Below are 17,237 nucleotides of genomic sequence, written 5' to 3' on the forward strand. Positions count from 1 at the left end.
TTTCAAATGAGTAAAGATTACTGCATGAAAAAGCAATCCCAAATCCACAATGATCTCTTCATGATCCTCTAGAGTTAGTATGTTATAGCCTGTATCTTCCTTAATCAACCTTTTCTCACACTGTAATCCAGCAACATACACAATATGGTACAATATTGCACTGTGAGAAGTCTTCTGCCAGCCCTTATACAAGCATAGGAGAATATTCATATATACAATACTTTCTTCCTTCCACTCAAAATTCTTGGATCCCTGGCACAGATTTTCTCTCTACAGAACTTGGCAAATTTCTGTACCTTCAAGCACATGCAATGAACTACCTAATAAATGACTTATTAAAAAAAATAGAAAAGCTTTTGAATTACACAAAAGCCCAACGAAATTATGGATAAACTCTATCAGAGAGCAAGGCTGGATACAAACATCAACATTTTAGACTTCTCAGACAGCAGACTATAAAAATTTCAGAATGAGGAAGAGGAGTACAGGATACAGATGGCTTTAACAGAGCAGAAATTAACTGATGGCACTCTTGTAGAATGGGTTATGACTCATTACCACCAAGGGACATTTTCTATACGTAACAAATAACTATTGCATTCCTTTAAGTACAGAAATGCAATTATATATAACTGCCAAGTTAAAGCATGCAAACGTATGCTTAGATTTGTTTGTGGCAATACATCAAGTAACGGCATCTGTCCTTTTAAAGGACTAAAGAATTTTATTTTCACATATTTTAAAAGTGAGTTTAACATTTCAATTTCTAATTTTACATTTATCATTTTAATCTCCATGATTTTTAAATTTTCATTTAGTATATCCATGTTTTCATTAAGCACCGATATCCAGCAATTTAAAGGAAGGTCTAATTTAAGTTACACTGCAGCTTTGAGTAATCTATATTTGGTGGTGTCTATGTTTTACAAACCCCTGCATCATACTTCGCACTACTAATTATAGAAAATGCTGCTACATAGCATAATCATTTCACACTGTACAGAACTGTGAACAAGTCTTATTCCAAGGACAGGCTGCTACTAAGTTTTCTATAAAAAATAATTAGAACTATTATTTGAAACAATTGGTTTCTATGTTTTTATTTTACATAAGTTAATACAAATAAGAGGAGTTTCAACGCATGGAAAGCTTTGTAAATATTACTATTAAAATTGTGTTGAAAAACTGGAATTCAATTCATACAATGTGGGAGACAGGACCAGAACATCGCCCAGTGGTACAGAACACCTTTTCAGAAGGTCCCCAGTTCAAACACTGACATCTCCAGAGAGGGCTGGAAAAGATCCATCTGAAAAGCCTTCTGCTAATCAGTGTAGACCAGTGGTTCCAAAACTGGTGGTTCACAACCCACCAGCTTGGAAAGCACTGGCCAATGCCCCTTTAAGGGGTGGAGAGAGGGGGAAGGCAATCCTGGGGGTGTCGATGAGGGGTGCAGGGACTCCCCAGGACTGCAGTACTGGCTGCAGGTAAGTACAAACCCCCCCTCCTGTCCCCAGCAGCAGTATGATCCCAGGGATCAAGTTGCTGCCTCCCCCCACCCCCACAACAACTTACAGTGCTCCCAACTCCCTTGTAGGAGTTTGGGAAAGCACTGGTGTAAACAATACTGAGTTCATTAGACCAACAGTCTGACTCACTATAATGCAGTTTCCTATTTATCTGTGTAAATTAAAATATGTTTATCATGTAACACAGACTTCAGTTCACATTCTTACTACCAACAACTGCTCACATAAAGTTACTAAAAATCTTTAGTTATAAAAAATACACCACTACCCATCATTAAGACCTTACTTAAACACAAACCATACTGAGAGGCAAAGGGCCCAATCCTATCCAATTTTCCAGTGCCGGTGCAGCCATGCCAATGGGACATGCACTCCATGCTATAGTGGGGAGGCAGTCACAGAGGCCTCCTCAAGATAAGGGAATGTTTGTCCTCTTACCTCGGGACTGCATTGTGGCTGCAGCAGTGCTGCAAAGTTGGATAGGACTGAGCCCAAAGTTAGTTCATCGAGTCATAGAACTGGAGGTGACCTAAAAGTCAACTCCAAACTAAGAAAGAACACTCTGCATAACATCAGTGGTCCCCCTCCCCCACTGACCAATTAACAGCATGCATCAAGCAGAAGTGGACAAGAAAGAAGATGGCTTGCATACAAGCCAAGAAAAAGTTTAGAATTATTGGCTGGAAGGAAAACATCCAAATAAAAGTAATGCTGCATCTTCCACTTAAAAAAACCCACAGGGTGACTTTAGCACAGTATTTACTGATCAGAATTACGCAAACGAACTGCAGTTTCAGGATGAATAGCTTAAACTGCAACACTCAGCATGTTGGGCTGATTCAAAACACTGATTTCCAAGGTTCTTAAGGACAATATACTAAGTGAGAATGGGAAACTACTACAGTTGTAAACAGATTATACAAATGAGCTTAAGGACTGATCCTTCACCTATTTTTTAAATCCATTTTAAGATCAAGTCACTTTAATGAGCTCGCTATGGATTAGCTTTGTGTCATTACCATTGCCAGTAATGCCATCTGTATCTAGTGCAGCCATCTTCAACCACCGTGCCGTGGCACACTGGTCTGCCGTGAATGGTTCCCAAGTGTGCCGTGGGAGTTTGGTGGAGGGTCATTAATAGGACCATTGGGGGATATACACCCCCACCAAAAGCATGGTGCGCCTTGACAATCGTCCAAAAAATACTGGTGTTCCTTGAGAATTTTAGTACCTTGTCAGTGTGCCATGAGACGAAAAAGATTGAAAATCACTGATCTAGTATATCGGGACCTACTGGATTGATCTATAATTTCATGTCAGTTGGTTAAGTGGAATGCTTATTCAAATTAACACACACACAAAAAGCATCTGTTCACACTACCCAAAAAAAACCAGTTGAAACTATAGAGATCCAATACATTATTTTAGGCAAACCCTTAGGCACCAAATGCCCATATCCTATCAAATCGACTACTGAAAGTTCTTCTAGTTTTTTTTGGTTTTCCAAGATACCTAAAACCAAATAAAGCAAAGAATTAACCAAAGCTGACTTAGGCGCAATAACTAATTGAACAGTTCTTTAGATCCTGCATCACCTGCTAGAAATGTAGGAACAAACATAGGTTTGAGTTTGGTCCCAATATCTTGTTTGGATTCTCTTGTTTGCAGGACTGCAGCCAGGACCCCATGCACTGGTGTGTTGTGGAAAACAACTCGTATGCAATCCATATGCTAGTATAGTTCAGGAATTTTGTGCAAAAATTAGGTTTTTATAACATTTAAAGAGTCTACAAGTGTCAACAGAGTCCGTGTGCCGCACATTTTCAGGTCAGGCCGACTACAGCTGAAAGACAATGGAATAGACCTAGCATGCAATCCACTATTAGTATCACAGGTTAGACACAGGGCTGTTTCTGGTTTGGATTTCCAACCAAAACTCACCATTCTGCAGCAAAAAATCATTCTGATTAACTGCTGCCTCAAATCCTTTCCCAGCCCAAATCCAGAAAACTGCATTCAGAAGCATTGGCAGAACAACTGGCATGCAGCAGCATTGTACAATTTGTTTTTAAAATAAATCACCCCTTTTCCATATGAATACCCAACTTAGAAAGCATGTTAACTCATCCATCTTTGATGCTACCTTTTGCTGGGCAAAGGAAGACACATTCCTGTCAATTACAATTAAGCTAAAATCCTGTATTTCGCAGCTGTTTCAGCATGCAGCTGGAAGACTAACCAATTAAGATCTTAGTGCTGCTGACAGAATCATCAAGCATCAGAACACAAATGAGTAAGGCTGCAATCCTATTCCCACTTTCTTGGGAGAAGGCTCCATTGAATACAATGGGACTTACTTCCAAGTAGACATGCATTGCAATGTTAAGATGTCAATTCTAGACAACAGAAAATAGGGACAGTGTCTAAGCTTTTGTGACTTGTATGTTTTAATATACATACTTGGCATATCGACATTGCTGGGTATAAATACAAATTAGGAAGCCAAAAATGTGAAGGGTTTCAGCAAAGGAACCCAAAGAAGCAAGGCTCAACAGATTTGCTTTAGATCTCAGAGTCAGTCAAAAAAGGTAAGAGCCAGAATTTGCACAGCAAGCCTATAGGAAAGTATTGTCTAAATGGTGCTGTCAAGAACAGGTATACTCATTACATACTCTAAAACACTTATGGGAACCGTAAATAAGTCATTATAAATCATAGGTGATAATGTTAGTAGAGGCAGTAAAACAGCCCTTGTAAAACACTAATATAAGAAAGTTAAACCAATGCAAGTTAAGGAGTTTAATGTACAGTTTAAAACAGCCTCTGCCATTAAGAAAAATGTTTAGAAGACAGCATTGATCCAAGTCTGGAATATCGAAAGAACAACTTTTCTGTCACCCCACCTGAAAAACCTTGATGTTCAAACAAAAGGAGACAATTTAAAAAAAAAATTTTGTTTAGGATCTATGTGTTCACACCCATCCCCCTCCAAACTCTTGAGCAACATCCACTCAGGGCATTAGTCCACAAGCATTATTACTCAAATATCCTTGTCACACTGGAGCAGGATGAACAAGTTGACAAAGGAAAGGAAGTGGGAGACTCCTCCCTGATTGTGGTGTTCCTGGGGCAGAATAAGAAGCACTGAGGTGATCAGTGGGCTCTGCTTCTATTAGTTTCACAAGGCGCAAGAAGAAGCTGAGAAGGGAGATGCAGGCTTGGAACAATTTGAACTCCAAGCATCCGCGTTTGCACTCTGCTTTTTCTTGCGCACTGAATGCAACAGAAAGATGAAACCGTAGAATGCTTCCAATGAACTTTTCAGTTGCATTCAACAATGAAGTGACAGAACAGCTATGCGCTTACACAATGGTACTGAGAAGGGGAAATGCAAGTTATTAGATTATATTAATAAACCATACAATTATAATAAAGTATAATAAAGTGTAATAAAGTATCACATTTAATTAGTTTCTAAGAGGATTTTAAAAACTGAGGGAATTAAAAAAGACAATAGTTGACTAAACTATTATAGGAAGAGATTTTTAGAAACTAATTAGAAAATAAGATATTTGCATACTTAGGGTTCAATCCTATCCAACTTCCCAGCACTGATGTAGACATGCCAATGTAGTATGCACTGTATCCTGAGGTGGGAGGGGTGCAGTCACTCCGCAAAGTAAGGAAATGTTTGTTCCCTTACCTTAGGGCTGCACTGCAGCTGTATCAGTGCTAGGAAGTTGGATAGGTTTAGGCCCCCAATCATTCCAAAGTTTCAGCAACACTTTTAGAAAGGGAAGAATTACATTTCTGAACAAAGAAGGTTTTACCAATATGGTATAGCAATCCTGTGGTAATTGCAGAACACAATATGAAAATGCCTAATACAACATTTTATTGATGAATATTGTACATTAGTCCCATAAAAGCAGTTCTGCCAAATACACTTTCCAAACTTCCAGTGACTTTTAAAAATGCCAACTCTGCACAATACTTTGAAGTTCAGTTCACTGAATGGTAACGCAGGTGCTTTTCCGGTTCTCCTTTTATAGTATGTATAACAAAAAATACTGAAGACTTAACCAACAGGAAATTTACACTTACCCAGTTCGTGACTGTCCAACTTTATCACAAATATCTAGAATGAGCCCCCAGTCTTCAGCAGTATTCATTTCACTGGTTGCTTTTTCTTAAAAACACAAGAGAGACTTCAAATGAAACTTAATACACAGGTGCAAATTCAGTATCAATGCTGCACAGAACCAAGAACATAAATGGATATGATCATCTTTTTTTTTTTTAACTATGCTGAAGCATTTTTAGACGCAGATTTAATGTAGCATTGTATCATGACTGGTTTGAAACAAAGTGATACATGAACTCTCAGGAAAATATAACACACTTGTAGTTCTAAGGCTGTGAACATGCTTAATAGCAGGGTCTCATTACTCAAGACATTAGCACATTGGTTTGTCAAGTCAACACATTACTGCTGCAGCCGCTCCTGTAGGTCCTGCAAGCCAATAATAATAATAATAAATCATGTACTGTTTTCATCTTAGCTGTTTCAAATAAATCTCTCATTTTGAAAGGAGACATCCTGTTGTAAATATAATTATATCAAAGAATAGGCAAACAACTTTAGGCCTATGTTGACCTTCCCAACACTTTTTCTCTACAATTCCTGCTGCATGATGCAGACATGGAAAAACTGTGATGGGGAAAGAAGGGCTAGAGTGGCGGGGGGGAGAGAGAAGGGAAGACTTCTCTGACTAAATTGACAAGTGTTTCTCAATCAGTGGTAAGAGTACCACCAGCGGTACTTGAGGTGGTATCTGGTGGTACTCGTAAGATTCCTGAATGCCTGCTGTCCAGTAGTGAGACCAAGAATGCGACACAAACAGTGGTAGGAGGATTGGCTCAGTGGACAGAGCTCCAAAACATGCTCTTCCACACTCTAAAAAGCCCTCCCATCCACCCTAAGCCTCTTCCTGGTGTTGGTCACATCACAATTGGCCTCCCAATCCAGAAGTCACTGGTGATGCCAGTTACTTCGGGTGGTACTTGGAATAGGTGGACCATGTGAATTGGTACGATAGAGGACAAATGTTGAAAAACTACTGAAATAGACCCATGGGTCCTAAATAGCTATACCAGAGTAATCTGGTCTCGCACAATAATATAAGTTTGTATAAGCTTGACACACACACAAACCCGTATGGCAGAGATAAAAGAGTGAGAACTTGGAAGGATTTAAAGCAAGTGGTTCTCAAACTTCTCAGGAGTAAAACCCCCAAGGTACATTTGTGCAGGTGTGGGTAAAAATGGCAGCAACACAATCCCAAGGATCACGCCACTGTGGGGAAAGGGTTTTTTTACTTCACTTGTTGCTAGAGTTTGGGGGTGCAGGAAGTCCCGCAGAGCTCCCTACAGCTCATAGAATGTAAAAAAAAAAGCTGCTGCAACCCACTTCCAGGATGTGATCACAAAACTAGAAGTGGGTCATGATTTTTTTTTTTTTTAACATTCTTTGGGCTGCAGGGAGCCATGCCGAGAGCTCTGTGGGTCACCCTGGACCCCGGAACCAATAAAGTAAAAAAAGACAGCGGTGCAAGTCTGGAAATCATGTTGCTACCTTCCCCCTTCCCTGGCCCCTTAAGAAGTCAGATCCTGAGGTGCTCCAGCAAGGGCATTGTGACTCCCCAGTTTAATAACCTCAGATCTATAAGAAGGTACAGTAAGGGGGAGATGAGAACAATGAGGCTGTTGTACTCAAGGAAAGCAAGACACCTGATGTCCCCCATACAAGAAAAAGCTATAATGGATGGGCCAGAATAAGCCCCAAAAGTTAGTAGTTGAATACCAGCACACAGAGCAGCAATATGGACACTACGAGAACAGCAGGCAGCCAGCATGGGTCAGGAGCAAGACCTTCCTGACTGATTAACCCAACAGACAAAGGAAAATTGCTTTTCTTTTTAAACTGAAATCAGATTTGCCTCCAAGTTACAACTAAAATGTTCTTCCATACCCAATTGTCAGGAAGTTCTAATGATACATAATCTAATTCTACAGGTAAACTAAGAAGAAAGTTATACTGGATTTAAGAGGGCACAGACCACATGTTGAATACATCAAGTTGACTTATACCAAGTTAAACCACTAGAGCAGGGGTCAGCAACCTTAAACACTCAAAGAGCCATTTGGACCCATTTTCCAGAGGAAAAAAACCTCAGGAGCCACAAAACCCTTTTGACATCTAAAAATGAAGATAATACTGCATATACAGTTTGTTTGTTTTTTACCTTTTTGCTCTTATAGGTCCCATTTTTATAATGTAGCCCCCTCTTGTAGCTTTAAGTTAGTTTTGTCATACATTCTTGTCCTATGTTTTCAGACGCCTGGTCCTCTATGGCAGGGGTGCTCAAACTTTCAACTTTAGGGACCCTGGACCTTTAAAATTGTGTAGGAGAGATAATTTCAGCAGGTGCAGCTTGTCATCTGTGGGATGACAAGTTGCACCTGCTGAAATTCTCTCTTCTATACACTTGTTAAAGGTCCAGCATCCCTAAAGTTGAAAGTTTGAGCACCCCTGCTCTATGGTGTTTTGCCTGATTCCAAGGCCATTCTCTGCCTGGAGAATTATGCCCACTTTAAGCAAATTAGCTCCCCTTCTTTCCCCCAACAAATGACCCTGGTTCTGCCCTGTAGTCCTGCTGGACCCCACCTCCAGGGTAGCTTGCCTGTTCAACCTGCAGAGGTCCTCTCTCCTGCCAGCAGCCTCCCACCACTACAGCAGCCCCTTGGTCCTCAGCAGGTCTTGGGCACAGCAGCCACACTTCAAACTCCAGTGTCTCCAGCAGTCCGTTAGTCACAAAGTCAGTCAGAGTATCCAGGGCAGAGTCCAAAGTCAATAAGCCAAGTCACAGTCCAAGATCAGATTCCAAAGTAAGTCAGAGTGTCCAAGTCAAAGTCAATAAGCCCAGTCAGTCAGTCTCCTCTCCTACCCCCAACCTGCACTCCTTCTACAACCCACACCCCCTTCCTCAGGTGCCCATTATATCCCTGAGGGCCCTATTGCCTTCAAGTGGCTGCAGCTGTGCAGCACACTCTGCTGGATGCCCAGGCCTTACCCTTAAAGGGGCCACTGCTGACACCACATCAACCTCCTCACCAGATCTTCCAGGATTCCAATACATATGGCGGTTATGACATCTGCTTATCTTACATGGATACTAAAGAACTCCCCCCACCTTCCAGAGGCACCCTGCTGGAAGGAAAAAAGGACACAGACTCCAGAGGTGGGGAAGAGAAGAAGGGGGGGCAGCCACAGGTCAGCTTCTGCCCTACCTGCCTGCCCTCCCTCACTCAGGTTGCAACCCTCTCCACACTATCCTGGGAGTAAGCCCCATTGGCTACAATGCAGACAAGTTGGTTGGAGCTCTCAGGTTGCAGTCCTCTCCACACTTTCCTGGGAGGAAGCCTCACTGACTACTTGTGAGTAGACCTGCATAGGAGGGGGCTGAGGCTGCAGCCCTCCACACCCTGACTACAGTGGGGCTTACTTGTGAGTAGACCTGCACAGGAGGAGGCTGAGGCTACAGCCCTCCACACCTTCCTGGGAGTAGCCCAGGGACTACATCAGGGCTTACTCTTGAACAGACCTGCAGGCTCCCACTCACCCGTCCTTGCGCTTGGCCTTGAGCAGGCTCCAAGGCTGCCATCCCAGGCACCCTTTCCTGGGAGTAAGCTTCATCCGCTGTAATGGGGCTTACTACTGAGTAGACACACAGGATGTCTCCTCTGCTGTGGAGGAAAAGCCTCTCCTTGCACTGAGTGGGGACCTGCTCAAGGAAAGGTGGGCTGCAAGGGCTTGCAATGGCTGAGGAGGAGGGCAGCTCAGGATTGGCTGGTGGTCAGCCAGTGAAGGGCCCTGAGCCATTCCAACAGAAAAAGCCAGGAGCCTGCTGGATGCTGATTGGCTGAGCCTGCTGGAGAGTTGGGGAAGGGAAAAACAGGGAGCTTAAGCCTGCAGAGCGGGCAAAATTGAAAAGGGAAACCATGTGGGGCAGGTGGGGGTGAAGGGAGAGGAGGGCAGTGAGCTCAGGGAGTGGAGGGAAGCAGCCTGCCCTCCCAACACAGGTGCCTCCTGTTAACCCCTTTGCCACTTTCACAGGGAGGAGCCGCAGCAGACAGCTGAAAGAGCCACATGTGGCTCTAGAGCCGCAGGTTGCCGACCCCTGCACTAGAGCATCTAGCACAACACTGTTTACTCTGAATGGCAGCAAACCTCAAAGCTTTAATCAAAGCATTCCCACCTCTGTTACCCAAGATCTTTAGAACTGGAGAGATTGTGGGAAGAATGGGGGAGGGGGGAGGAACCAAGGATAACATTGCTGAAGTATCATGGTGGAATTGGATTGCAAAGCTCTGGACCCTGTGCAAGTTTCAGAAGAATGTTTGGAGACAATGGCACATGTGACTATAGAGAGATGTGGTGCTGAACGACTGACAAATAATTGGCTAATAAATCAAGTCAATATGCATGGTCTCTTGGGCCTGATTCAAACAATTTCAACTCAGTTCAGATTATGTCAATTTAGTTCATTTAAGCTTGGTCCAAATTCAAAATGGGCTTCACCACCTTACCTGAGGTCTACACTGCCACCATCTCTCCATGCCCACTCCACTAGCCCCTTTCCCAGACTGGCTCTTGTAAGCAGGGAAAACAGTAAGAAAGGCATCTAGCATCTAAGGCTGAAGACCGATAGAAACCTACTCATTCTCAGAGAAATACCCAGGCATAAAGCCTTCCTACAATTATAATCCCTTGCAAATGTAAGTCTTGGAAAGGAATTTCCACAGTTAGAATTGACTAGTCAGAATCAAAAGTATTCCAAATCAGGCCTGAGCTTTGCTGAAAAGGCCCAATCTAGAAAGGACCAACCAAGGACCATTCTATCTGCAAAGCTAACAACCTTTTCAGAGATATCCTGCCACCTAGCCCCAACTGGTTAACACCTTATGACTTCAACCAGATAACGTATCATCATAAAGCTTCAATTCACTGATTTTCAGCCACTACATTATCACTCATATGAAATGGGAGTTAAAATGTAAACAAAGTTTTTGAAATATAAGGGTTGTCAACTAGTCAATATTTATGACTGATCAAATTTATATACAATTTCAAATTACCAAAAACTTACTGTAGGTGTTATCTAAAGCTACTGAAGTTTTTCCTACCCTCATAAACCTTGTCAATTTTTAAATATTAGCCACTGCAGAATATGTAAGCTATGTTATAATATGCACCAAAGCTATGGCAAATAGAATGATAAGCAACTGTCAATCTTCAGCAGTAGCATGACATGTAAAACTTGACTGGGCTGTCCTTGATTGTTACATGGCCAACATATGATCCTAAAAACAAGCTCATTTCAGTGGGATCATTGCTTACTGGATCTGAATCATCATCACTGTCTATAGAGAAATCACATATCTGCCACCAGGATAATTTTACTGCTCCTTCTGCAATCTCCTAGACCAGAGGTGTCAAACATAAGGCCCGGGGGCCAGATGCAGCCCGCAGAAGCTTTTTATCCAGTCCTCAGGCTCGCAGTTGCTGAGCAGTGCTGAGGTGTTCCTGCTAAAAGGGCAGCCCCCATGAAAATTGGGCTCACCCATTATCTTGAAATATGATAAAGATTTGTGTGTTTTCTCTTTTGTCATTTGAAGTTAATGAATTCCTAAGTGAGAAAAAGTGCTAATTTTTGGTTATGAGTTGTTTAATGACATCACTTCCTACCTAACGACATCACTTCTGGCCCTCAGCAGGCATCATGAATGCCATTCGGCCCTCAGTATGAAATGAGTTTGACACCCCTGTCCTAGACTATTTTTGACTATGAATTCCCCAGCAGATTTTCCCCCCTAATATCAGCTGCTCAGGGTATTTTCGAAGAAATCTTGGACATGGTTGTGCATGACCCTGGGTTGTCAAGAAACATCTGATTGACACTTACATGTACACAATCATATTCCAAACCAGACCCTTTTTATCAGCACAGAGTCAGTGGACTCCAGTTCTCTTCTAAAAAACCCAGAAGACCCCCCAAAAATTTATACTATAGCTAACACCATTACAAAGATGCGAACCTGATAACAGTCAAAGGATGCACAACTCAGTGCAGGGGTGACAGACATAAGGCGCACAGGCTGGATGCAGTCCCCAGAAGCCATTTGCAGCTTGATAATCAGACTCTCATATCTTGACAACATGAACCAGATTTGCACATTTTCTGTAGTTTGCAGCTAATGAGTTACTACGTGAAAACAATAGTGCTTATTTCTGGCCATCATCTGCTTGATGGTGTTACTTTCTGCTTAATGATGTCACTTACGGCTCTCAGCAGGCACCACGAATGCTAACTTTAGTCCTCTGTATGAAACGTGCTTCACATCCCTGACCTAGTGCAACCTAAGTAAGACTGATCTGAAAAATTACTAACAAAATTATATATTTATCTACAAATAACTGTATTAATACATTGAAAATTAGTAACTGCTAGTTTCAGGATCAACAGATGAACAATTCTTCTAAAACTAAACGTGTGCAGGTCAGCCAACAGAATCTTGTAGTTATAATGTAAGTCAGAAAGAATTCACATAGTCATACAGATTTAAGAGACAATAACTAAAAGCAATACATAATCAGCAGTAATTACTCTAACAGTAATAAGCCCTACCAGTCTACAAAGTACAAACTGATTACAATCCTTGCTATAAAATCTCAACATAAATATTAATACTAGTTAATTTATACATTCCTGTTTTTTAAAATGTAAGCCAGCACTTAAGGACTCAATAGTAAGGTAACGCTCAAGGTGTTAACACCTTGTAGATTATCATACAACTGCTGTTATGGCTTCTGGAAGGCTTAATGGTTATCAAAAAGGCTGGTGAATCTAATGATACATAGATGGATTTACATATGGCTAATTTTTAAATAAAAATCTGTTCAGACTTAAGAAAATTAAATCATATTAAGATTGATGTTATATTATTCAGATTAACAGATCATATAATTAATAGCACCCCAAGGACTAGTGATTGTACAATAGTTACATTAAGAATAAACTTTGCCTGCAGGCTTATAGTTGAAACTAAGCACTTGCTTCCCTAGTCAAGTTTTAAGCACTGACTGAGCTCAAATGGACAATTTGCAGGTGGAAATTATGCCTGGGAAAGCAGACAAGAGACAAACTGTGAAGTTTTTGTCCCCCCATTGCCACCAACATTTTTTTCAGTTAAAAAAAGTTACAGAACAGCATTACTGAACTTCACAAGCCTTGTCTTCTTGCTCTTCCACAGAACTTGCTCCCAATACATGTAACTCAACACAGTTTGCAATTGCTACTCAAAACAGAAATAAATACTTCTTTAAAGAAACTAAGTTTAGGGCAATGTACACCCTGACCCTATTCATATTTACTTTGATGTAAGTCCCAATAAGTTTGATAGATTTATTCCCAAGCATGCCTGCATAAGACTGCATTCGAAATTTTGGTACTACTATACTATAGTTAACCTACTGTGAACACTTCTGAAATTTTTAAAGAAAAAATTCAGACTAAACATAATTGGTAGAGATTCATTCCAATATCTTTCAAGGCTTTTATAAAACACATAAATTGCTTCAACAAATCACAGATTACTTCTACATTCAATTCAAACACTTTAAGGAGAGCATAATAATGAGCTACAAAAGTGGTTCCCAAACTGTGGGTCCAGGGTCACGACCCAATTTTTGTGCGTTTACAAAACTGACAGAGCAGATTAGATTATGTGCATCAAGGGTTAAACAAGCTGCTGGGGCAAGCACTGCTGCCCAATCACCATTATAGTATTAATAAATCAGGCAGCAGCCTAGGGCAATGGTTCCCAAACGTTTTAGCATCAGGGTGCACCTAAAAAAAAAACTTCACTTTACCAGTCATTCAAGCCTCTGTGGCTATAACTGTGATTGGGCAGCAGTGCTACTCCAGGCCCCCCCCCACAAGTAGCAGGTTGTTTAACTCTCAATGCACGTACCCTAATCTGCCCTGTCAGTTTCACGACCCAACAAAAAATAGGCTGTGACCCACTGGTGGCTCATGGACACATAGTTTGGGAAACACTGCTCTAGGGACTCTAAAAAGTTTGGGAACCACTGAGCTATAACAGATATATTAGCAAAATCCATTTTTTTGGTGGGAACACACACTTCATTGATATAGGTTTTAATTCTAAAATAGTAAACCACAATCTCCATCATACCCTGTTCCTAAAGGTATCGCACTGTGAAGGTATCCATTGCCAATATCTAATGATGTCTATTCAGACATTATCCTATTCCATCCAGTCATACTCTGAGGTCAGCACGAAGCCTCTTGCTCACACAAATTCATGTCCTCTTCTGTCTCTCATTAATGTGGGAAAAGCAAACACCTGAACATAGAACCCTGCCAGTGTTTGAATACAGTCATTCCCCTAGGACAGAGGTCTCCAAACCCTGGCCCAGGGGCCATATGTGGCCCGCAGCAAGCCTCTTTCTAGCCCATGGACAACCTCTCGTCCCCTGAAGGCCTCTGGCCCTCTCAACTGAGCATGACCAGAACTGTGCTCTGATTGTGTCTGGAGGGTGTTGAATGAATGAGTCCATTCATTCATTCATTTATTCACTCATCTAAGTTCCATCTCTAATTTATTTAAATTTTATATTTAAATTTTCTTTCTGCGCCAGATATTTGATGCAGCCCTCTGGCCAAAAGGTTTGGATACCCCTGCCCTAGGAGATTAAACTTCTCCTAGAATTGTAAGATAGGCCAGTTAGGGAGCACATAAGTTTACACAAGACCAAGGACTGCTCCCAATTTTTCCCCAGGGAAATTCTGGTGAGGAAACAACATCTGAACAAGTGCTTGGAAACAGGGTGGTAAACCAGTGACCCTTCTCTGGTTTGATAGAACAAGGCAATTTTTATGCAGTATTCTGAACATTTTACACTTGCTATCTAAAGAAATAGCTATTTTTCTTGGATTTCTCTATCTGGAGATTTAATACAAAAGCAGCATTTTCCATTCAGTTTCTTTCAGTTCCTCTCAGACCATCTCGCTGTAAAAGGTGTGGCCCTGTGACAAACACCCATGTGTTTCTATGAATCACTGATGACTCTGTACACAAACACTGAAGAGAGTCAGTAAGGAACAGAATGAAGTCCAATTTACGTCCAATCTCTCTCGCAAAACTTCTGTGAATTAGTATGTTCAAGTCTCTGCTTTCCTATATAGCTGAGAGTTCCAGCTATAGCTCAACTAGACTACCATTAATGCTACACCCAGAACTTAATGCCAACATTTCCAATCCTTCGCTTTGGACTCAAAAGGCTCCTAGCACTCTTACCGACAAGAACAGATCACAGAATACTAAAGAATGTTTTACATTTTACATGTTTTACATTTACATGTTTTACATTTACAGAATGAGACTTACAGCTGCCTCATGCTACACAATTCCTACAAAAAAGCACTTTCAAGTAGAAAGAATCATGACCATACCACATTGATCACAACACCACATGTGATTATATACATGTTTACCACATATTCCCAAGCTGAAGCCATAAACATCAGCAGTTTCCAGGCACATGAGTAAACACACATCAGTCTATAGGAGGCATCTACTACTGAACTTACATACTACCTTTCTGCCATAAAGTGATCCTAACAAAACAGGTTACCACAACCACCCCTTCAGCAAACTACTAGAACTGGAGGCCACCAATTAGAATCACATGCTTATTTCACAGCAGTGCCTTCCATACAGGAAGTCTGCTTCAGGAGGAAGATCACTGGGAAGTTGGGGGCAAGAGAAAAAAGAGACACTGAGACCTACTACCAATACACAAGATCAGTCTTCTACACATTTAGATTTTGTAATGTTTTTAAATAAGTGCATATTTATCATGGAGGTGGGTCCTGTCTTCCACCCCATTACATCCTCTCAGAGGAGTTAGTGGGAAAATGTGGGAAGAAGAATGCTGGAAATGCTGTACTTTGAAGTGAGATGCCCTTTCTGTAAGAGCTGGGTGGTAATGAAGAGTAAATGTCCTTCCTGTAAGATTCAGACTGGAGGGAAGTGTAAAATTGTTTGCTACAGATGGAAAAGTCAGAGAACTGCCCAGCCAGAGGCATAAAGCTGACAATTTAGATGCCAGTGTGGAGTTACTGCACTGGGAACCAAAACAGAGTAACTCACCAGGTGGCCCATTATAGGATGAACACATGCCCCCCCCCCCCCATCTGCCAGGACAGTGACCAGGTGATGTTAATTTTGAGATATGCCAGATACCCAAGACTTAGAAGTTGCATAGGGTAGCAACAGAAGGGCAGATTATGACTTGACCAAATTAAGGGTATTTGGTTGGACTGGACCAAGAAGGGCATTAGCTGTAAGTGGGAGAAGTGAGCCTATAGGGGGTGGTTTGTGACTGGACTACAGCAGGATGTTCTTATCTGTTTGTATCTACCCTGTTTGGTAGGACTCTGAGAATTCAGTCATGTGGAAAGCAGTTAATCAGTTTATTTTCTGCTGCCTTTAAAACATATATAACCGTCCCTTTAAAGCCCCAATACATGGGGTGGAGGGATTTCCTCTTACTAACATGGAAAAGCTTTAATAAACTTTAAGTAAATTGCTGGAGTGCATCCTTATTGGTTCACTAGAATGAACTGGGCTAACCAAAGGAAAGGGTAAATTACCCAAAGGTTTGGGTAAATTACAGGTTGAGCCTCATTATTTGAGTGAGTTCCATCCCAAGCACTCACATGGATGGCAAAAAATGGCACTACAGCAAATCAATTTAAAAAACAAAGTCTCTTTCCTCCTGTGATTTGTGATGTAAGATAAGAGTCATTAAGAAGACAATCCATCAATCAGTCATCTTCCTGCAAGCTAGTCCCTCCCTTCACCAATGCAAAGTGATCACATTTCTTTCACATGCTCAGGGGGAAGGGAGGGGTCCACTGGAGAGAGGAGGATTGATGGCTTGTCAGCCAGCTGCCCTCTCTCTCTCTCTCTCTCTCATTAAGAAGGCTATTGTTTAAACTGATTTTAAAGGGATGCATTTTCCCCCATCTCCAGGGATCAGCACTTCTCATTTGCAGGGGCCATTCTGTTGAGTCAAATCCATGTATAAAAAGTCTGTGTATAAATAGGCTGGACCTGTATCTGATAACCTGGTGGATTCCCTTCCTTCTTCGTGGGGCAGACAGGTAGGGAGAAGGTGGGTGCACTTGGCAGCTTGCTGGGGAGATGACTGTTGCAAGGAGGTTCAGTTCAGGCAAGTAAGCGGTTTGGGAACTGTGTAAACTGAAGTCCCTGTTGCTTGGGATACCCTGGATGCCCTTGGTCCTCTGGGAGCAACAATGTTACAATTTTCATACTGAATATAGCAAGGTGAGATATGGTAAATGATAATTTTTATTAATATATGTTACAGTTCACCTTTTCCTCTATAGCTAATTTAATATGCCTAACCTTGGGCAAGCAACTCTCAATCATGCAGAGTTTTTATAGGGCTAAGATAACCACACAGACTGCCATGAGCTCCTTATGCCATGAGTGACATAAGAATATGTTTTGCCTAATATGAGAGGTGAAAATAAA

General features: G+C 41.5%; 1 protein-coding gene across 1 annotated transcript in view; it reads right to left on the reverse strand.

Annotated features, from left to right (window-relative positions):
* The window catches only part of STAM (signal transducing adaptor molecule), a 40,121-nt gene that overhangs the window by 19,615 nt on the left and 3,269 nt on the right, over positions 1 to 17,237 (reverse strand). Inside the window, exon 2 of the mRNA XM_066628732.1 lies at positions 5,634 to 5,718. Within this exon, the coding sequence (XP_066484829.1) occupies positions 5,634 to 5,718 (85 nt within the window). The remainder of the gene's footprint in view (positions 1 to 5,633; positions 5,719 to 17,237) is intronic.

The sequence above is a fragment of the Tiliqua scincoides genome, chromosome 5 (genome assembly GCF_035046505.1).
Source record: "Tiliqua scincoides isolate rTilSci1 chromosome 5, rTilSci1.hap2, whole genome shotgun sequence".
Classification (NCBI taxonomy): Eukaryota; Metazoa; Chordata; class Lepidosauria; order Squamata; family Scincidae; genus Tiliqua; species Tiliqua scincoides.